General features: G+C 40.2%; 1 protein-coding gene across 1 annotated transcript in view; it reads right to left on the reverse strand.

Moving 5' to 3' along the window:
- Positions 1–13,733: 13,733 nt before the first annotated feature.
- LOC138349567 (ADAM 17-like protease) overlaps positions 13,734–24,758 on the reverse strand; it is a 30,216-nt gene continuing 19,191 nt past the window's right edge. The window contains exon 13 of the mRNA XM_069302630.1: positions 13,734–19,731. Within this exon, the coding sequence (XP_069158731.1) occupies positions 19,590–19,731 (142 nt within the window). The 3' untranslated portion in view covers positions 13,734–19,589. The remainder of the gene's footprint in view (positions 19,732–24,758) is intronic.

A 24,758-nucleotide genomic window follows, 5' to 3' on the forward strand; every position in this document is an offset into this window, starting at 1 on the left:
ACCACCCAGACTGTAAGAGAGGCCATACTCCGGCTGGCAACGGCTGGTACCTGCTGGCACCCGCTGGCAACGGCTGGCACCCGCTGGCAACGGCTGGCACCCGCTGGCAACGGCTGGTACTTGGTGGCACCCGCTGGCAACGGCTGGCATCCGCTGGCAACGGCTGGCACCCGCTGGCAAAGGCTGGCAACCCCTCCACCTGTTGATCTGGGCGTGCGCTCTGGGACCTTCAACGCCTCGCCACACTACTGATCCTGGTCCGCCGCCTCAACTCCTGTATACCGTCTTTACTCAACTTTGGGTTTGAGTGACCGAGCGCACCCATTGGTATAACACCAGTTCCCATCATCACCTACACCAGTTCCCATCATCACTTACACCAGTTCCCATCATCACTTACACCAGTTCCCATCATCGTTTACACCGTTTTAATCTTGTTTTCAACTGCGAGTAATAAATTATCTCAGATAATTCATCATTTTCCCGACCGTCAGCATTTCGCCGCGTCTTTTAATATGGTTTAATGACTGATGGTAGTTGTGTAGTACACGTCAGTAATTCTGTAAAGGGTTGTGGAAGTTCTGCAGCCGTTGATGGTAATTGTATTTAGTGAAGCTGGGTGTTCTGCAGTGGTATTATGGTAATTCTGTAATGATTGGTGGTAAATTCTGTAGTAATACTTTTCAGCTGTACTATAACTGGTCTATGGAAGTCCTGGTGAATCGGGTTCTGGTATTTCTAGTGTAAGTGGTGTGTGGTAGTCGAGGTCTACTGTATATCCGGCCTACCACGCATTTCTGGCTGGACCTGACGAACCCGTGATCCCACGAGAAATTAAAAATAATTGTGGCAAAGGCGAGATACAAATTAGGGCGGTGTTCCGTGTCCTCATTACTGGCAGGATAAATGTTTACATGTACCTCACAATGGGGGTTTAGGGGTTCCCGGCCCCCTACGTGTAATGGATTGGGTTTTGGTCGCTTCGATATTGTTTAGTTGTATAGAACATGTTCTCCTATGGAGCATTCTTTGCCTTTCTGCAACTCATTTGCTCTTTCTGCCTGGCGGCTGCCTCCTTTACACTCACTCCTTCCCTTCCTCCCTCCTTCCCTTTTCCTTGCTTCACTCTCTCCCTCCTTCCCAATCTGCCCTCTCGAATAATACATCGTATTTGGACGTCAAAATATGGTTTACTATGACTCATAGCGACTCACAAAATTGACGGGATGGTACGCTTTTTATTCGTGGGTCCATCGGTTAGGATAAGTTCTGGAAATTAAGTACATCATTTTTGTGACGACTCAAGAGGATTAGCTGCCTCCCTTCCCTTGCTGCTGTTGCATTATTTTCGAAAATGTCTTTGAAAGAAAACGGTAGATGTTCCTAGACTTAATCTTATATATATCTCTTAGAGAATAAACTGAAATTGCAACACACAAAATGTAATGTCTACTCTGTTCTGTGGCGGTAGGTCAGGCCTTGGGTGATATGGCGATGGCAGCCCAGTTGCTGCCATCGATACCTCAATCCTTCGGCCCGTGGTCTGGGACCCGGAAGGACTACCATCTTCACCACAATCCTCACCTTTTGAGACCTGTGGTGCCTTTCCTGCCTCTACTCTTCACAGACGCCATCTTATCGAATCTGCTCTGAAACACAACATACCCAACATGAACCTTAGTCCTGGCTTTGTTGCTGTTGGCTCTTTCCCTTTTACAATACATATTTAAATGTTCTAACCTTTCTAACAAACGTGACCTGACATAAACAAACCCCCTCTTTTTTTCTCCTGTTATTCTTACGTTCCCATTCTTACACCCATCTTAGAACCCATTCTTACACCCATCCCATCCGTACCTTTTTTTGTTGTTCTTGCCATTCGCCTTGTTCTTACCTTCCTCTAGGAACTACCTCCTCTTACCTGCTCCTCACAGCTCTCTCTCTTGCCTTACTTAATGTTCATGCTTTAATGTCCCCTCGCTGAAGCAAAGGACAAATACCTCGCTGCTTGGTAAGGTGTACAAGGAGACTTGTCAGATTTATTTACAATTGATCTGGCGCCAAAAGAACGAGGCCACTGGCGCCGAAAGAACGAGGCCACTGGCGCCGAAAGAACGAGGCCACTGGCGCCGAAAGAACGAGGCCACTGGAGCCGAAAGAACGAGGCCACTGGCGCCGAAAGAACGAGGCCACTGGCGCCGAAAGAACGAGGCCATTGGCGCCGAAAGAACGAGGCCACTGGCGCCGAAAGAACGAGGCCACTGGCGCCGAAAGAACGAGGCCACTGGAGCCGAAAGAACGAGGCCACTGGCGCCGAAAGAACGAGGCCACTGGCGCCGAAAGAACGAGGCCACTGGCGCCGAAAGAACGAGGCCACTGGCGCCGAAAGAACGAGGCCATTGGCGCCGAAAGAACGAGGCCACTGGCGCTGAAAGAACGAGACCACTGGCGCCGAAAGAACGAGGCCACTGGCGCCGAAAGAACGAGGCCATTGGCGCCGAAAGAACGAGGCCACTGGCGCCGAAAGAACGAGGCCATTGGCGCCGAAAGAACGAGGCCACTGGCGCCGAAAGAACGAGGCCACTGGCGCCGAAAGAACGAGGCCATTGGCGCCAAAAGAACGAGGCCACTGGCGCCGTATAAATGAAATGTTTATCTAATCTTAGATTTAGGTTTATAATGTCTGCTCGACGATCAGGAAGAGTCAAACCGGAGGGAAGAAAGCTGTGATTCTCATCCTGAAGGATGGTGCACTGCTTGTAGCCCATCCTTCCGGACAGGAGACGGGGATTCACAAGCCACACTCACGTACTAGCCGCGTCGTTGGAGCGCACAATACACCCCACCTTGGAAAAGTGGTGCCCCTTTAGAAGGAAGGGGAGAGGGGGGGGGGGGGTTAAGTGGGATAGTTCCAAGCAGACGTTCCACTTGTTGAAGGAAAAGTCGACCATCTGGTACTTGCCCGGTGGGACCGAGACATGTACAGAACGTGGGCAAGACACTGTCTTCAGCATGTTCTTCTTAACATCATTTACGGCTCTACGTAGTGCTCTGACCTCCTACCTCACATCACCCATCACTAGTGCTCATTCCACTACAAGACACAGTGTCTGCCTATAGAAAGTTGAGCGCCACATTCCACTTACAGGATTTCACTGTTTGTACATATTACCGACCGATGACTTCCCATGGGAAATCAATACAAATTTTTTTCTGATAAAGCGTTTCCAGATTTGCTTCGAATATGCAAATTGGAGAAATGCAAATCTCATGCCTGGGAACTTTTCTGGTGTGGCCGGAAACTCATTATAGAAGAGTTGTTTTATTTTTTCAATAAAAACAATGTAACACAATTTTGTATCCCATGTATTAAGTGTTATTTTCTGATTATTTATGCCACAAAATTATAGAAAATGGTTGTTATTCTTAAACTTTGTGACCTTTGCCTCAGCTTAGAGAAGACGTCTTAAAGGTTACTTGAAGGCTGCTGACTCCTTATCTACAGCTGACACATTGTTTCCTAAGTCACCACCAGCCTTCAGGCACCTTCAAGATGTCTTCCCTTAGTTGTCTGAGGGAAGAAGCAAAGTTTGAGGGAGGAATAACAAGTTTTCTATAATTTGGAGGCATAAACAATCAGGAAAATTGCACTTACTGTCCCAGGGAGAGAAACAAGTTATTACACCCCCCCCCCCCTCAGCGGGCTGTTACAGGGGGGCAGTAACAGGGGGGCATACTGCCCCCCTCTAACCCCTCCCCTTATCCAATCAGCTATACACCATAAGCTCCGTAGTGCTCCAGTCCGAAATTCTTGAACTGCCACTCCGTCAAAAATCCATCCTCCTGGCCGAACCACAAAAGTGCAAACCGAAGCAACCTAACCTAACCTGTCGAGTCCGATGCATAGAAAACGTAGATATTTGTAAGCCAATATTTCTCACAATAGGTTGCATGTGTAACGTCCGTTACCCCATAACGTACAAAACGCGACCTACTAGTTGAGAAGACAGGTTGACCGGAGATTAATCAGCATCGGACTCTACAATAGTTGTCACCAGTTAACGAACGTCGCATTCCAAGTGGTTTTGCTGGACCGGAAGCGTACGAACCTGGCCAACCTGCCAAAGCGGACCGGTTATGTGAGTTTTGAATTTTACAAGATCGCCGGGTTTGTGAGGCTATTGGCCATAGTGTCAAGACGAGGAGTCATCAAGCATTTACACTTACGAAACCTGTACATCTTTCCTCGATCATGTCTACTTTATTTAAATATATATATTAAACAGTTTATGAGCTCCGAAGCACTCTGAGGTAATTTATAACAATAACTTTGGATTGTGGGATTTCCAAACTCATAAACCGTTTAATAAATGTAAACAAGGACACCATAGTTAGGGAAAGATGCACAGGTTTCGTAAATTGGTGCGTGAATGTATGAGTACTTTATCTTTTAAACTAGCGCTGATATGGCCGGGAAATGGAGCAGCACAAAATTCAATCACGTTTCATCCCCCACAGGATGAAAGGCGATGACAAAAAACTTGGAGTGTCGATTTCTCTTGTGTCAGAGTGACGTTAACGTACAAAAGCCCAGGGACACAGTGGCCCCTGGCCGCGCGAGGCCGAGCCGGTGGAGGGCACGGTGGCCCCTGGCCGCGCGAGGCCGAGCCGGTGGAGGGCACGGTGGTCCCTGGCCGCGCGAGGCCGGGTAGGTGTAGGGCACGGTTGTTCCTGGCCCGGCAGGTGGAGGGCACGGTGGCCCCTGGCCGCGCGAGGCCGAGCAGGTGGAGGGCACGGTGGCCCCTGGCCGCGCGAGGCCGAGCAGGTGTAGGGCACGGTGGTCCCTGGCCGCGCGAGGCCAGGCAGGTGTAGGGCACGATTGTTCCTGGCCCGGCAGGTGGAGGGCACGGTGGCCCCTGGCCGCGCGAGGCCGAGCAGGTGTAGGGCACGGTGGTCCCTGGCCGAGCGAGGCCGGGCAGGTGTAGGGCACGGTTGTTCCTGGCCCGGCAGGTGGAGGGCACGGTGGCCCCTGGCCGCGCGAGGCCGAGCAGGTGTAGGGCACGGTGGCCCCTGGCCGGGCGAGGCAGGGTTGCCAGTGCTGGGTGACGCACTGCAGTAGACCAACCGGCACTCGCGCCTGCTTGCTACTGATCAATAGCAACCTAAAAGCTACACCCACCGCCCACACCTCAACCTGGTCCTCTCCCACCACCGCCCAAACAGTTACACCCAAACAGTAACACTGCCCACCACAGTCCAAAGAGCTACACCCGCCGCCCACTGCTCCTCCCCCGCCACCACCCACCAGCCGGCGCCCACCAGCCATCAACATCATCTCCTGGAGTTGGCCGGTGTTGGGACGGGCGCCAAGCGCCTCACCAGTACCGTCCTCTCCCTCAATATTGAAACTTTCCCGGCACCAACTGCGTCAGAAACTTTCTACCCGGTGATCATAACAAATAAATGGTATAACATATGTTACAATATTTGTTTAGAATTATGCTGTTCTTTTGTGAAAGAACAAGTCTTACTGCTGCTTCGATGCAGCATCGGAACGTCAGATTAGCATATCGTATCAATAAAGGTTAGTTGATAGGTACTGCATCAGCAATCTTGGAACCGCTGGGGATGTTCTTGTCGTAGATTACAGATGAAGCAGTGACCTACAGGGACAAAATGGAGACGTTTATGACCCTATCTTGTAGACCCCGACCCCCTTAAGGTCTACAATGCCGAGACTCACCTTGAAGATCCCAGCGACTGAAGCATGAGTGGCACTGTGCCTCCAGGGCCAAGGTCACCCACAAAGCCCTTCTATGATGTGGTCCGCATGACCAGACATATAACGTGTGTGTTTGATATTCTACTCTCCCTCTCTCCCTCGTCTCTTTGTTATCCTAAGAAATTACAGAGTTCTCCTGAATCGTAACTGTCTCCGTTTATTGGGCTGATGGCCAATTTTCGCTATATAAATATTTTGACAACCAGTTCGTTCAGTCTCAATGGTTCTAGGATCCCATATCGGTCCGAGATGTTTTTTTTAACCCTGTATATAAACGTCACGAATCGTAGTTTATTAGGCTAGTTATCGCAGATGTTTTTGGACACAAAATTATCACTTCGTGTAAGAAAGTTTGTCCCCCAGAAGGCCTCGTCAGAACCCTGTTATGTAAGACGTTTCGGCCCCAAAATACCCGCACTATTGCAAGTTTGTAACCTGCAGATCTTACCCTCTTAAAAAGTTATTGTAGTGATAATGACCACATCCTACAACTGTTTTGACTCCCATTTACCCCCCATTATGCAAGTGTTTCTGATCCTTAGATGGCCCTATTATATTTTTATGATCTGCAAAAGACTTCATTCCGTACGTGTTTCCAGCCCATTATGGCCTCCTTTTGTTAATATGTATGGTCCTCTTATGGCATCATAGACGCCTGTTCAGCCGGCACATAGCACCGCCACGCAAGCACCTGTGGTCTCCATATGGCCTCATCTTGCCAGTATTTATCACCGTTTATACAAATCCATGTTGTAGGTGTTTCAGATTTACACGTGTCACCGCTTCCTAATGTGCTTCTGATTCCTGTGTTATCACGCTCTGCAGGTGTTTCTGGCCCCCATTCAGGCTCCGCCAAGTTGATATCATCAGCCCCAAGACGGCCTTTTTTCCCCAAGTTCTTATCGCAAGTAGACTGTTTAGAGAACGTGTTAAAATCTAATTTAACTTTATCGAGTTGTATTTAGTTGACAACCGCTTGGCCATGTGTTTTAATATTCGTTTTTTTTGGTCAAAAATATTGCTTCATCACTATTGTATTTATATATTTTATCTCCTGTTTATATGAGTATCCAGAGTATTTAATACTCTGAACAGTTTTGCTGGTAACAAAAACTTTACTTCGGAGGATAACTTTACTGGAAAGATGATTCTAAGTGAATCAAAATTAGATCTCAATAAATGGATGAATGTAAGTAGTCCCATTAACCACGTTCCTTGGGGTATAGAGAGGATTACGAGGGATAGCATCCAGATGAACACCTCTCTTAATAACAATTCCAGTTCTCGGAATATCAGGATTACAGAAAGAACACCTGACCATAATTCCATAGAAGACACCACCTCATGTGCATCGGCAGTCGGCAATAGAGGCAACATGGTCAGGAGGTCAAGAAGGATAAGAGGAAAACGATACGCTATGCGTGTTACGGGCTCACCATAGCCCGTGCTACTTGGACGTTTCGTTTTGAGTAGCTAAATCTAAAACAACAACAGCTATGCGTGCATTAAGAGTTACAGCCCCGTTCACGTGCCAGGTAAGTCCACTATGGGCTCACCATAGCCCGTGCTACTTGGAACTCTGTTCCGAGGAGCTGAATCTAAAACAACAACGGGTAGCAGCGTCATTAGTCGTTGAGTTGTCCTCACCACACACTCAGACCTTGATAAAGCACTCAGGAGAGTGCGAAAGACTTGGTATAATTCTTTACATAAATCTCACAAATACATAAGTGTGGGTTTTTATCCCATGTTATTATGCCTGTGAGAAGATATTACCATTACTTACTCCTTCCAAGTGCTATATAGTCATACTGGCTTACCTCTCTTTCCGGATAATTTAACGCCTTCCAACACAGTAGAGCTAAAAAAGTAGACCTAATTTGAGACAGTAGACCTAACTTGTCAGACTATTCCTTGTGTCACGTCCTGGTTCTTGTCACGGGACGCTGATGACTGTTGATGGACGTTATAAAATGTTATGAGGACGCCTTTGTAGTCTAATGCTTTCTTGCACTTTCTGGCAGACAAACCTTGGCGTAAGTGATAGAGAAAACGGACATTGTGACAAAAACAGCATCAAATGCGTCGTGTTGTATCGATGTTTACACTCATGGAAAATATTTGGTTATTGAGTAGTGTTCGTGCATATGAGAAGAGCATGTGTATTGAGCTCGGAATACTGCAAGTGATGGTATATTGCCGCATTCAGTGCCAACAAAACCTCTTCATACAAAACATTGTGCCATACCAGCAGCAGTTTTGCCGAGGAAGTGCTGGTGAGAGAGGTGTGGTGATAGGACCAAATGTCCTGGTAATGGTGGTGCAGAAAGCCAGCCTTAATAGTAGGTAGGTGTGGCCATATGTCGAGGCAAAGACACCTAAATATTACCCTGTGAACTCGCAGTCAGCACATGCTGAAGATTTACCAGCGTGTACGATCCTCTGAGGATGTAGGGCGCGGAAGGATCTTCTTTCATAAATATGAGGATTCTAATTTCCTGTATTGTCACCTGTACAAGTTAATGGTGTTCCGGTGGTAAATAAGAGACATGAGGCGTCAACACATACATGTCGACGCCCTGGGCCTTCACCCACGCTAGATGAGTTCACACCCACCCTAGATGAGTTCTCGCCCACGCTTGAAGAACTCTCACTGAAGCCTCATAAACCTCACCAATGAGCAAGCTAAGGTCTTTCTTGCCTCTTGGAACTAATATTGAACATTAGGCTCCTCCTTTAATACTAAATATTTCCTGACGATATTGAAGCAACTTACGATCGATGGAGTTGTCAGTAGCTGACTCGATACATTTGTTTTTTAAGTGGAAAGTATATAAACCAGTCTTAAATTTTCAAGCTTGTGGGCCCCATGATGCGGCGCCATGTGCTCCTCTCTCTTAGTGTATTCATGGCCAGGTCAGCCTCTGAATTTGAGCTTACAACTTTAGTCACGAGTGATGAGCTGTGTTGATGGTGGAGGCATTCACGAGGAGAGTTGTGCCATCATGTTCTCATCTATTATCAATATCTGTAGTATCTATTTATAATCGTCAGCCATAATCTATAATCGACGTCAATATTAATTTATAATCATTATGGCCAATAATATTTTATATCCAATCATTATGTATAATTATTGTGATTACTATCTATAAGTCTCTATAATCTTAAACAGGAAGACGACTAAGAATCTTCACAAACAAAACTATTTATATAAATATCTACAATATTATCATATAGCAGTTATATTTGGTATATTATAGTATGACTATAAGGACCGGACGCAGGCTCCTACCGGATTGCACAATGATACTGAAGAGCCTGATGCACCCTAAACCAGCTAGCCCTCAACGTCAGCTCCTTAGGAAATGAAGAATATTTTTCCATGACTTATCTTGATTACACGTCGAGCAAGAGAGTTTTACTCCCTGACAGTTTCATTTATTCCTGGCTCAAGCGTCGCTGAATGAAACATGCTTCAGTCTGTACAAGGGTGGCTCAAGTTGGGTGGCCACTGGGTAGAGGGGGCATTGGGTACAATGGAAACGGAGTCTGGTGTGTTCAGGGACAGTTTCACATAGGGTGAGGGAGCCCTGAGTAAGGTGGATAGAGTGGGCATAGGGCAGAGTGAATACTAGTTGTGGACACTTGAATGGGATGGGTAAAGGAACGGTGGGTATTGGACGTCAGGGTTGGAGCTGGGAAGGAAAAGGTTGGTATGGGTAGTGGGAGTCAGGTGATGAAAGTTGTGTTTTCGGTGGTGTGGACGAAATAAATGAGGTGGATGCTCCGCTGTGCAGGTCCAGCAACCCTCGTATGGAGTAGCGTAGACAACCAGGTCCGGAGATGGCAATAGCTTCCTCTAGTTTATTGCGGCGCCATGGAAAACTTGTGCTTTACGTCAGAAAGTCTCGCGAGCATACATGCATATAAGCACACACGTCATGTTCACATTTCATGGTTCAATGCTAGATACAAATATAATATATATATTATATAATATATATATGACTCACATTTTTCATCACGTTAATTTTCGTGATTTACACACATTATATATATATATATATATATATATATATATATATATATATATATATATATATATATATATATATATATATATATATATATATATATATATATATTGTAACTTAATGCCCGTCATAAATACAGTATTGGAAGACATATTTTTGCTCTACCCAGAGTGTGCTAGTGCAGCCTAATAGACAACACTCACATCCCGTGTTTTCTCCCTGGTTCCGTGTATAGCTAACCATCGTGCGATATGAGGATATTAAATAAACTCTTGATCTATATTATGCAATCCTTCATGTAGAGAAGGGTAACAGTACATTGCCGAGTAAACCCAAGCTTGGCCATAAATTTAAAATAAATTAATATTTTCTCGTTGGCAATGAACAATGCTATTTGTGCGAAATTTTGTTTCAAGGGTCGAAATTTTGACCCTTGAAACCTTGAATATTTACGAGCTCCCGAGAGGTAAAGTGGCCTATCCCACGTAACCCAATATTGGGAAAAAGAATTAAAATGGAATGCGCTAGGCAGTGATGTAGTGGAGGCAACTAGAGTCCATTCACAGTTTCAAATGCAGATATGATAGAGCCTAATAGGCTCAGGAATCTGTTCACTGGTTGATTGACAGTTGAGGCGCGGGACCAAAGACCCAAAGCTCAACTCCCGCATTTTTTTTAGTTATCAGGGGAAAGCGCCAAGCCATTACGACTTTATAGCACTGAGAAGGGGTTAGGATAAGGATTTGGGATGGGACGGGGGGAAGGAATGGTGCCAAACCACTTGCACGGTTGGGGATTGAACGCCGACCTGCAAGAAGCGAGACCGTCGCTCAACCGTCCAGCCCAAGTGGCTGGGTTCAACCCCCACAAGCAAAACTAGGCGAGTGCAATTAGGCGAGTACACGCGCGCACACACACGTAAGAACTGCATAAATCTAGACAATGAGTCGTGCAAGAGCTCCTATTCCACACATGTCAAACCAATTCTAAAATAAGAGGCATAAACATTGAGTTAAACGCAAAACGAAGCCGGAGAAAGGCCGGAGGTACGCAAGAAACAAGTCCAAGAACAATAGTTACGAGGAAAGACTAAAGGGGATATACCCTGTGCTCAGAGGTACCTCGTTCTTTATGTTGGAGCGTCATTAGCGAGGTAATGACAGCGGTGGTGGTGTCGGACAGCCTGGAGTGCTGGGGGCTGCCCAAGCATCCTCTCCAGCACCTTCACTGACCCTCTTATTATCTTCGTACAAATCCAGAGCTAAAGCTAATATTACATCATGTGCTGGGAGATAGTTGGCGGAGGAGGAGAGGATGACATCTCTCTCCCACGGTAAGAATTTTTTGTATATTCGGCAGGTTTGACAGCATCAACTCTGACCACTTTAACAGGCATAACTAGGCATGCCTGCAGAGTTGTGGGTCAAAGCCCACCAAGTCACATACAAGTTCAACATACTGAGAAAATAGATTCAGTGTCTACGAGGTTGTGAGAGGCAAGATCAAGAAGCCAAACCCAACCAGAGAGTATAAACGTTATAACGAAGATGAATCCTAATAATGTCACTACTGTGGTGGTGACGACTCTCGCTGTTCTACAAGAACTTTACTGCCAGTTGCCAGGTACAGTTGTGATCAAACTCGACCCGAATTATCACCGCAAGACTATTTTATAATAAAAAAATCGCATATTGCAACCAATTAACATAAAACAATTCCTTAACTTAAATATATCGTTCAAGATCCAGTTGGAAAGAAATCCTTAGGAACAATAGAGCTTAGGTACATATTACCGGCGTGTGAACGCTAAAAAAATTCTTTCTAATAAATTAACACAATGTCCATCACAAAATGAATTAGTAAATATTCTGTAAAAAGTAGAAGCCTGACCTTGGAGCTAGTGAGTTAGTCCAACTACATCCATATTTAAACAAAGCGCTAATCGTAATTTTTAGCAATCTACAACTTACTTTTCTGTTAAATGGAAGAATGAGCTGATGTTGTATGCTGATCAATCCTCCATGTAGCTCATCATAATCATTGGTGACGGCACTCACGGGAGCTGATGGTCGGGTTTGCCGTAGGGCTTAAGGCTCATCAACCCTTACTTATTGTGTACATTTTCTAAGAGTGCCCTTTGGTTCGAAGATTGCTCGTCGATACCAACTTTAATTCCAGGTTGATACCGTCGACTCAACGTTGATTTAGTCTTGCATATTGTGTCCACTGGATGGAGGGTTGGTAAAGTGATGGTTTACAAGAGCTTACTGACCAGATTGATGAAGATTAAGCCACCCAAAAGGTGGCACGGGCATGAATAGCCCGTAAGTGGTGGCCCTTTTGAGCCATTACCAGTATCAAGAGATAATACTGGAGATCTGTGGAGGCGCGACTGCACCCTGCGTGACGGGAGATGTCCCCCGGACCAATGGTGACCAAATGGTGTTACTGACCAACCAGCAAGTTGACTTTAGTCCTATTATAGTCCGCCTGAAGTATATTCTACACCGAGAAGCGGGGTACACCTCTCTGTGTATGTGTACTTCTCAGTATATTTGTACAATATATCTTGGCTGTTTACAATAACACAAGTATAGATAAATAAGGGATAATCCTCCCCCACAACGGACGGAAAGTTGACTGTTGCTTACATTCCAAACCTTGATAAAAGAAAACTAGGACGCGCGTGCCACAAGCCGTAACTATCGGAACTTCCCAAATCCATTACACAACGACCAATTACGATAATCGATATAGTTATTGAGCATTTATTACGAGAGAAAGCATTTTTTGTTTATAATCAGTAAATACAAACAGTCTCAATAATTTAGATAACTTATTGAGTGGATTCGGGCAATTGGAGATCTTTGCACGTTCTCTAGGTCAGCAATTTCTCCAGCTTTGAATGAAGCTGTTATTGTGCACCATTCCTTTTCCCCGTCCCATCCCAAATCCTTATCCTGACCTCTTCCAAGGGCAATAGTCGTAATGGCTTGGCGCTTTCCCCTTATTCTCTCTTTCCTGGAGAGCACTAGTATCCTAAAAAGTATCATCAATAGTATGGCATTATTTATGCCATACATAAATAGTATGGCATTATTTATGCCATACATCAATAGTATCTCATTTTTCTTGCAGTTGTGACGGCTATTATATTGTGCTCCCTAAAAGTGTCTTCCAGAATGATTACTCCCAAATTGCTTTCTCTTTCAATAGTGTGGTTTAACTGCATTTTCTATGTGGTTTCCATTTTTCCATAGTGCAGAAGCTGGAACTTATCCTCATTGAAAATCATGCTGTTTTCTGTGTCACATTGAAAGACCTGATTAACATCAAATTGGAGGTTTGCTGTGTCCTCTATATTGTTTGCTCTCATGAAAATCCTAGTCATCTGCAAATGATGATAGTGCTGTAATTTGTATTCTTGTCTATGTCTGAAATGAGGAAGAGTACTGGGGCAAGTACGGTACCTAGGGGGACTGAGCTTTTCACGGTGGATAATTCATTAGTTACGTTGTTGACTATTACACTTTGGGTTCAGAGTTGAAACTCAGAACCTTAAATGTAAAGTGTTCATAGGCCATTGCTCCCTGCGGGGGCCAGGTTCTGGCTCTGGTTCCCAGTAGGCAACAAGAACTCTTATGACTAATGATCCCCAAACAGAACAGCATTATATCAATGGGATAGCTTCAGAGAGTAGACAGGGTTCCCCACAGAAAAAAAATAATTTAGGATAGGTTATTAAAAAGAGCATTTTCAGTATTACACACATTTTACAGTTTATACTTTTACATGTGAACATTAACCAGATTTATGACTAGTACAGTACAAGGAATGAGGGGTTATCTACCACAGATGTACATATATTTTAAAAGGTAAATACCACAAGATGCTTTATAGAATATAAAATAAAATGAATTTATCTTAATCTTTATTGTGAAAACATTTTACAGTATTGTATATTTCTGCTTAGAAATCCTAAACAAAACAAAATAAGACAGATTACACTCATGTCTTACCTTGAATGACACTCATGTCTTATCTTGAATGAATCGGACATTTCAAAATCTGACTCATACCATTTATTTTTTGAAGAAATAAGAGATGTGGTGGTATGGTTCACCCCACAAACATATTTGGCTGTCTGCAGGTCACAATTTTGGAAAAAGTTTGATGCATGGTTCCATTTTTTTTAAAGGATTAGGCCACAGCTAATCAATATATTATGCTGCTGTGCTTCATAGAATTTGAGAAGTAAATACTGTAGATTACTTTCAGGACACACACACACACCTCTGTGTCCAAGAGCTAATAGCTCGATTCTGCAGAAACAAATAGTAAATATATAAATGCACATACACAATGGGTGGTACATGAACAATGGGAAACAGGTGGAAACCGAGTACCCAAATGAGTGACATGGACATTAGAAAGAACTTTTTCAGTGTCAGAGTAATTAATAGATGGAATGCATTAGGCAGTGATGTGGAGAAGGCAGACTCCACACACAGTTTCAAATGTAGATATGATAGAGCCCAGTATGCTCAGGAATCTGTACATCATTTGATTGACAGTTGAGAGGCGGGACCGAAGAGCCAGAGCTCAACTAGGTGAGTACACACACACAGTATGGCCTAAAAAAGTAAGTATATTCATTATAAAAAAAAAAAACTACATCATGGAAAGGTGGGTGGGTGTATGTATGTATATATATATATAATATATATAATACATCTCCTTGGTTACAAAAGTGAAGATTAATTTATATAAATCATACTCAATGTTTTTAAATTTAAATACTGTACATCTAGTAATCAAGATATTTTCTTGACTGCTGTACAGGAGCCGAGATCCTGACCAAGTATTTATCAAAAGATGGTGCTGGGCCAGGAAGACTAACGAGATCCTGACTATTTAGTCAATGTTGAACAGTTCATCAAAATATGTATAGTTTATTTCTTTAGTTGGACATAGTGATTTAACAAGACCTAGACAAGTGACTCCCTTATTCCTACTTAACAAGAGTAAAGTTGTTACTGATCATAATCTGTTGTACTACTATCACTACTTTTAATTAGTCATATCAGGCACCAACTGGAGAGCACGCAGCTATTGTGACCACCTGAAATTATTGCCAACCTGTAACTAATAGTGGCTTTAGGCATTGTATGTACTAGCTCTATCTATAAATCCATCAATGTTTTGTATTTGTTTTCCAAATAATCTGCCAGATACAAATTTTTATCGGCAAAACACTTTAGGAAACCACTATTAGGAGTTGACAAAAACAAAATTGTCGATACTATTCAAATATCTGCCACACCGTCCAATCCCCCCGGGTGGCAGGCACTATGTTAATACAAAAACTAACAGGCTCTGTCATGTGATTTATTAATACCTTATTTATCTGTTTGTGTGTCTGAGCTAATAGTTATCCTATCTCATACACTATGTACAGTAGTTGTACAGCTACATTATATTATTTTCAAATAATATCAGTACTGTATGTGCCTTTCAAAGAATGTCATGAGCACAAGATCAGACAGAAAAAAAAATAGCATGAGTTCTGTAACCAATTTTGAAAAGCGGCATTAAAGGTATCACTACCCAAAACATTACCACTACTGTATTTAACATTAATATTCCTTCTGATGCCCTGATGCTGGTATATAAGAATGACAATTATTTTTCTTAGCTAACAATACACCTATCAAATGGTCAAATATAATCTACAAAACTAAATCTGTAATAAGCTTTACTTGCGAATAAGTTTATTTCCAATTTTTTTGGTCAGAAGGTGCAGACCTTCAGTAAGAATTTTGCTTCATACATTATTACTTTAATAGTACTGCATTAGTTTTATATTTAAAAACTGCATACAAGTTCTCAAGTCATTCATTTTACAATCAATTTATGTAATAAATATAACACAATAGGGTAATAAAATTCAGTATATGGCATGAATTAAGTTATGAACACTAAACATTTTAGGTACTGTATACAGGACTGCAGAAACCAAGTGATAAAATTACTGAACAAAATTACACCATGAATGTTTATGTCAACATTGTCACACCTCCATGAAATTGAGTTGTTAAAGCATGGATCGCTTGGCAAATGTACTATAATTAAATCGTTGAATATGTTTACAAAACAAATTAATACAGTATATATTAAAATGTTTGAAATGGTAGTTTGTGACATTTACCCGCAGAGGAAATTCCTTAATGTGATGGTAATTAATGGAAAATACTGAAATTCCATTTAAAATTGTTAACTATTAGGGAGATACAGAATCCCTTTAGGTATGTTTACTATGTGTAGCACTTTCACAAACCAAAAAATTCTTTAATACAAAATTCTATTACATTGTCCATCTCTGCATTGTGGTTATTTAAATTACTGTAAATTAAAATTAATCCTACTAAACATTTCCCAATTTGATATAATCATTAAGTACCTGCAGGAAGTCCATAATTATGAAAAGTGACAAGTCTGGAAGGTTACAGAGCACCATGAGAGTTAAAGAATATTAAAACGTTCCTAAACATCATTCAAGATGTTAATACAACATCAGAAAAACATAAAATGGTCAAAGTCAAAGGAATTGGATTCATTGAGGATTGTATCAAGGGAATCGGGAATTGTGGGAAAGCAAAATTTATGTTCCTGAAAAATCAGAACATTATACAAGGAGGCGAGCAGCTGTAAACAGGACACTACAGTTTTGACCGTAAGGTGCAAGTTTGTTTCATCAAATGACCATAAGTCATGTACTCGCAGAAAGACTTGCAACAGCTCCTTGAAAGTCCTGTACCATATAACAGTTTGGTTATTGAGTATCTACAGCAATTGACAGCCTTTTTAAATAAGAGTACTTTATATAAATAGTATGAAATTATCATTGGCATATATACAAAATTTGGGAAGGTAAAAGGTAGGAATCTGGTTTAGGAAGTAAAGAAAAATGGGTAAAAGTAAAAAGTACTGTGTATATAGTATACACTACAGTAAATGCAAAATACTTTCGAGATGAGATAAATTTAGACTAATGGTGAAGACTATTTATGGTTTAGACTAATTCATGAAGCCAAACATAAGTACTGTACCTGTAAAGGATAGAACACTCCTACTTTTTCCAGGATATCCCTGGCTTCTGAAAATAACAAAGGGCAACAGTAAACTTTGCTTAAAAAAAAAAGAGAACTTAAATTGCAAACTTTTTTTTACATGCATATGTATCCTTTAATATCTGTGAATACTGTAGACAGTACTGGTATTCTTGCAAAAACATTCGGCCACCTTTAGAGGTGTGTATCAACAATTACACATATGTAACCTAACCCAATGAATTAATTACTAAGAATTCAAATGTTAAATAGTATCTTTTAAAACATTTCACACCATAAAACATTCTAAATAATGCAAAAGAAAAATCATCACAGCCATCATCCATTATTACATGACTGAAAACATTTAAACCACTGAAGGTATCAAGTCAGCTGGCCACCATTACTTCCATTCACCTAGCACTAAATAGACACATGGCTGTTAGTAGACCAATGTAGGTTGCTTCCTGAGGAATGGTCAGACACTGCTTATGTACGAGATAAACTAATATTTCCCATGAGTAACTACACTGATACCCATCCTGTGAGCAGAAATGATAAAATAAAAAATCACAAATGAATCAAATTCCAAGAAACTGTACAAATCATCAAAAGTAAGAGAGCAGCATTGAGCATTAAATTAAGAGGCAGAGACCTTGGGTAAACAAAGCTTTTAATGGAAAATGACTTAAAAAATTCATGCAAGTAGAACTAATTTAGCTGCATATATATTTTTGGATAGCACCCAAACTTCTCTCTTGGTAGTGTCCTCCCATACAGCAGTGAGGCAAGTGATAACATATTACAAATAGAACTTCAAGTTATACAGGTTTTTATTTTGCACATACAGTACAGAGGCATCGTCAATACAAAGCCTATTTTCAATTAATATTTAATCAATATTTTCTACAAAATTCAGACTGGAATCATCACATTATAACTTGGAAAAACATAACTTCCAAGAGATTGTAGTATTGGCCACATCAAACATATTAGACAATCTTGTATTATGTTTGTAATGTACATCTATATTGGTTACTACCTCTTGGTTCCTCATTATTTAACACCAACTTTTCTTATCAGTCATAAATAATACATTCACAAAATTAAAATAAATCCTGAGTTTTCCGCTGCAATGTAAGATAGGAGGAATGCAGTCAGCTTGTATTTTCACACTCTTTTGAGATACTACTCAATCCAATAAACAATTCACAGAATAAAGTAGCATTAAATTCATACAAAAATTGTGAGCCTTAACTTATAACATTAAATTGAAATCTGTAATGGAGAGTATGTGTGACCATATGTATTAACATGTATGTACGACTACATAATTCAAATTATACAATTTCTATCAATTTAATAAAAACAAAAAATTCTACACCATGCGTTAAAATTAATTATACCAAATTCAAAATCAATCATTATCAAGTTATATAACACAGTTCCATAAATCAGAACATTATCTGTTTCCAGTTTACCAGTTGCTAACCCTTGGTGTTTGCAATGTGATTACATATGCAATAAAAACTATAGCAGCAATCATGCAAAAACTCATACATAACACACAACTCAAGAGATCTTTAACTCGTTTTCCAAATTTTCATGAATTCTTGTATGGCAAGTCTCATTCAAATGAGTCCAACTATTACTATTTAAATACATAAAAAAAATCACTGACCTTGAACTATGATATTTTATGCTGACCCACTTTGCCAGGTTACTTGCCAAGCTTAAATAAAATCAGGCTACCCAGTGTAATGCTGTACATGCAATGAGAGTTAACTTTGACCTGTGACCCACTTCCTTAAAGAAATTATTTAAATTAATATCTTATTCAACACGTAGTGATGTTCAATAAACAATAATAAAACCCATTTATTAAGAACAGTACTTTTTCTCAACAGACAATGACAGGTAGAAATATAAACCCTTGCATGCCTTACAAGAAAGGGGTTCATAAGTTCCTTACTGAAAGTGAATTATATACTAAATGAACAATCCATTCTATAAAGCTGGATTAAAAGGTAAAAATTAAAACTCTTGAAGGAATAGTAATAGTTCAACAAGATTTGCTGATCATAATTTAGAACATTAAAAACAAAATCATGCCAAAAACTAAAGCATCACAATCTGCAAACTGGCTTACTAAACAAATAATCAAAGGATGAATATATAAAGGTAAACTAAATATAATAAATATATAAAAAAGGAAAATAATATTATGGGAGCAGACTGAACATTTTAAAACGAAGTATGAGATGACGGCAATTATCTCAATTTCTATTACATCATGTTGGATCATCACCTGCTTTAATAAATAAGAAATTTGATGAAGATGAATCTAGCATTACTTCATTTTTAAGGCAAGTTGAGTCAAATTTCAACATCATAACCACTTAAGAACATATAAGAAAAAAGAAAGCGCAATGACTAGCAGTTTGTAGTAACAATCTTTGGTCAAGTTATTATAAAATGCAGCAGTGTATGTACTAACCAGTTTACTACTACAACTAATTATGGGCAGAGAGCAAAAATGAGAAACTAAACTAGAATTATAATTCAAGCAATTGAGGTACTTCATTAGAGATACTAGGTGCGTGATGTGCATAAGACTATGTCTGCATTTGCTAGAAAAAGAAAATGTGCACAAGGGAACAACTAGGTTGAGGTGTCGCCTAGAAGGTGGGTAGAAGCTTCGTCCACAACATCTGCAAATGTAGGTTTTGGGGGTCTAGGAAAGCCATGACTTTCAGCCCTCCTCTTCCAGCGCTCTAAAAATTCTCTATATTGTTCACATTCCCTGAGGATGCAAGAGGGAAGATAATTTAAAAAAGAGGGATACAAAAATGGTATCATGCACTACTAAAGATACTACAAAGAATTTCACTAACAAACAAAATAAATACATAATATGACCAACACCTGGGAGGCCTATTTTATATAAATCTAATAAAATAAATTTATTTGTCTTAGATTTTCCCTTTAAACTAAATAAGTAGACATTAATAAAAAATATACACAAAGAAAAAGTAAGTAAAAGTAATTCAAATAATTCAAACTAAAACAGAAGAGAGAATAGCCACATATCTACAAGCATGATACACAACAAAAGACCTTTGATCATGCAATATCAGGAACTGTACTGAATAAGATTATGCCCAATCTACTTCAAAAGAAACATCTTATCATGCAGCAAGTACTGTCTAGTATATCAACTCTTAAGCATAACTCAATTCTGAACATCTCAAAATTAAGACAAACTTCCAGTTCATTACGCAAACTTAAAACAAACATGTAAAAATTCTGACACATATACAATGTGTATTACTCTCTTAATCTTGATGCTGCATGTTTTCTAATTTGACAAATTTCCTAAATATTTACTATAGCTAAAATTCAGATAAAAAAAAATGTGCTTTATCCCAATTAAGTTATTTATTACCATTAATGTTTATGTTTATTTTTATTATTAAGGGTACCATGGTTCCACCACTAATGCTATCAACTAAATAAAGAGGGCATAAGAACATTCTGTATGTTTATTCAGTTTATGACTTATCACCTTGCCAAACTGCAGTGACAACTTGGATATGAAATCCAGGTATATAAACTTCACTGATTCTCACATCCAGACTTTGAATATTCAAAACAAACAAGGAAATTGAATTATGAGTAATTAAATTTTTCAAGTAAAAGTATTGTGGTCATGTTTTTCTTAAAAGGAGAGTAAGAGCAAATATCACTATCCCTTTCTGTGACACCTCACTGTTGGCCCGATTCCCATCTTACTTGGGTCTAAATATTACTAAAAACTATAATTTGATTTCATATATTGTTTTTATTTTTACCAAGAAATTACTTACCATTTTTAATTATGTCATTAAAAGAAAAAATTAAGTGTAATGAAATGCCTCTTTCTGGGTTACACTTCAGAGCACTCCTTAGTACACTGCTTACCATACCAAGATAGGAAATATACAGAACTTAAAATAAAACTCCAACTTCTCAAAGACAATACTGTATGTTTGAAATCACCATATGACAAGTCTCTAAACTAGCTAATCCTAACTTAGCTAACTACTCTGAACAGGTGGCACAATAAGATAACTGGGGTAAGCCAGGTTTTTCACACACACACCTGGCAATGGAGGCGAGTGTGTTTGTGTGGATGCCAGTTCCTTTGCATGCTCTTGCTTTTACTTCCACCCTGGCTTTATTTCAGTCTCCCACCCCCCATGGCATTGCAATGATAGATTTCCACCTAAGAATTGTTATTTGATGCAAACCCCCCCTTTTGAGTTGGCCCTCCAGGGACAATGTTCAAACAGTTGGTTGATGGGTGAGGCTCTTGTGCAGAAGTGGTATAATTGGCTATGTGGAGGTGGCATGTTTTGTGTGTTCTGGCTCATTGGCATGGTGGAGTACAGCACCATTTTCCTGAGTTAATACAGTTGAGTGACATTGCCTGAACTTTCCAGGTTACTTAGTCTGTTGGATGGGCTGTGGTGTCTGTTCACTTTGTACTTCTACTTTGGGGGCTTGTTTTCCTACCAATTTGTATGACAAGGCATTTCTCCTTCCCAAGCATCAGGGAGATTTGTTTACCTCATTTCTGCTGCTGCCTTTGTTATGATGTATCCACCCTACCAGCACCAACTTCGACTTTATTGCTTGCAGTTTCACAGGGCTGTTCTTAGGGACAGTACTGTTTTGTTGTACCAATGAACAAGACTGTTGCTTCCAGCACTCTGCCTGTTGTGTCCAGGGAGTTTTTCACACGTGTGCGACATTTAGTGTCGGCCCTCTATTTTGGCCGAGCCTTCTTCATGGCCGTGGGGCTTACCAGGTTGTTGCTAGTTTATGGGCCCTCATGGCAGGTTCTTCCTCCATATATATTTTTTATGACGATCCAAGATGATTTTGGCTACTAGGGCCATGTCAAGGCTTTCTCTCGCACTTCCTCCCGGAGAATCTTATGGTGCTTCATCCTCTTCTCATCTAGCCTTCTAGCCCCAATTACTGATTAACACTGCAAAACTATCTAAACTCAAAGGCCAATAAGTGCCTGAGGGACTGCAGAAAGCAGCTTTGGTGCATGTATCTTCAGTATAGTTTCCTGGGAGTTCAGGGTCTGATCCTTAACATGTATTTTATCACCCATTTCTTTTGTATTAGTGGACATGTTTGCCCATGCTGTTAGAGGTGCTTCCTCTCCTCTGACCTCTCAGTTTGGGCGTGGTCTCAGCTTTGGGTTCCATTCGTGGTCCACAAACAAGTTTGTCAACCGAGTGTGCTAGGCTACAGCTATATACCTTGGTATACCTTGAGGTCTTCCCTTAGGAACTGAAGATTACAGCAAGACTGATATAATGCACAGCCTCCACATATCTTTCATAACAGACTTGACTTGAGATTCAGCAAGAAACAAACCATTACCTAGCATCAAAAGATGCCTAATAAACTCTTATTTAACTCCAATACCAATTTTGTATTTTTTTCTGCACAACATCCTGTTACAAAACTGATACTTAAGAAAATTAATAACTTTTACCATTTTAAGAAAAAGGATTTAAACTTTAATTCTCCAAGCTGAAATTTTATACACTGATATTTCAATGTAAGATTACAAAGAATGCCACTTGTCTCAATTTACAATACCTAACTGAAAGAAATCTTGCTACTGGGAGTCTTTAATAGCTTCAGTATTTTTTTTTTGTAGGGGGGTGTGGGCTTTCAAAAAGTTGTGACTATTTCTAAAATGTGCAGCTAAGAATGAATTCTTGCATACTTAACACATTCAGAACAAATTCTTTGAAGCAAAAGATGCATTATCTTAAAATATTAATACAAATTTACATTAAATTGGTTACAAATTTGCCTACTGCAAATAATGGAAGGGATGAATGAGATCATACAGCACTTGAACTAATTCAGTAATAGTACTAACAAAATCAGTGATGGAAATGGGGTTTGGGAACTAGGCATGTGTTAGTTTTGGGAATTAAGTACTGTATACACTAAGACTATCCAGGCTCTGTGCTTGGGGATCACAAACAGATCCAGCCATAATTGTAATAAACATACAAAGTTATTTTAATTGGATGAAACATGACAAAGGAAAACTAATAAATGTCTCCATTAATACATAAATTGAGCGTAAAAAAACTGGAAAGTGAGAAGTATACGACATTCACCCATATACTCACCCATTTCCATCACAGCACAAAATGATACATCGCATTCATAGAAAACTAGCGTACAATAAATACAAACAAAATCTAACGTAATGCATTATCAGGTACTTTTGAATAAAGATTTTTCACACTATACAGTACATATAATCTAGACCAAAAATTATGTACCGTCAATACTACTCCCTCAGGCAAAAGTAAACCGTTTCCAAGAACATTTATGGTAAGATTTTCTCCGGTGCCAATAACTTTTATAACTGCAAATAATCCAGCATTCTAGTGCTTTGCATTTATTTTTATTTTTATATGTTCACAGAAACAGATCACTCTTACGTATGTAATCTGGAATTTTTATGTAAAAATAAACATATTTGGGGCTAGCCTACGATTTCTTTTACCACGTTATTCTTCCAATTGCTGTTGGTGTCTGTGGCAGTTCAGAATATTAAGTAGATACCTGTACTTATTTGATTAAAAAAATGGAGTGTAAAACTGTACAGATATTAATTTTTTTTTTTATAGAGATACAGAAAACAGATACAGTAACGTGCTTCCTAACAACACGGAAATTTTAAATACTGTACAAATAAAAACTCATCGGTAATACGCGACATGACGTATGGTTTTCATATATGCTCCATATACAGTATTATAACACAAACATGGCAGATTTGTGACGAGGCAATTATCAGGAGAAAGTACTATGCCATTGTGACTACATTATATAGCACTTTGGAGATTTGAGACAAATATGCTGTCAAAAGTTGAGCTGTGCGCGCACACACGTGAAACCTAAATACAGTATAACAGTTTCTTGAGATAGCAAAAGGTGATGCTACAAAACCATGCACCATACTCGGCATGATGTTGCACCATCACACACCATTTTCTGCATAATATTACACTATTATACATGTTATTCAAAATGTTGCTGCATCCACAATAGCTATGTGGAAGGACAGTGTGTAAAGGTACACAAAAACAATGGCAAAATTGAAGAGCCAACTGGCAATATTAATAATGAGAGCAATTGTAAGAATGAATGTAGAAATGAAGACATTAGGAAAAAAAACAGCCCCAAAACAGAGGTGGCCAAAGCAAGCACATGTATAAACAACCAGAAAATTGCACAAATTTAAACATTAGCAAATATTATGCAAAGAGAATAATCAAATATGGGGCCTGAAGGAACAAAATGCAGTTTCATGCATCTCCAAAAATACTGGAACATAATGGGAAAGGATGCATGCCATTTTGGAACAGATACTTCCATCCTAAACAATGCAAATTTTCAATTAATGAGAGAAAATGCTATGATCATCAGTGCCCAGATTTCCATGTGAGAGGTACACAGCACTATAGACAAGATAAGGACCAATATTATAACAAAGTTTTTAGAGACAGGCACAAACAGTAAAACATGTAAGAGAGGAACAGGCAGACAGACATATTGCAAGAGGATGGATGGGGAGGGAGAAATGCACAGGACTGGACTACAATTAGTAGGGTACACACATACTGCACCCCCCCCCTAACACCACAAAAACTACCACACTCCTCAGCACCAGTACTACTATCAAAACTCGACGAATCATTGCCAAAACTGCACACCTTGGATCAGAATGGAGAAAAAGAA

This window comes from Procambarus clarkii, chromosome 48 (assembly GCF_040958095.1).
Source record: "Procambarus clarkii isolate CNS0578487 chromosome 48, FALCON_Pclarkii_2.0, whole genome shotgun sequence".
NCBI classification, from domain to species: domain Eukaryota; kingdom Metazoa; phylum Arthropoda; class Malacostraca; order Decapoda; family Cambaridae; genus Procambarus; species Procambarus clarkii.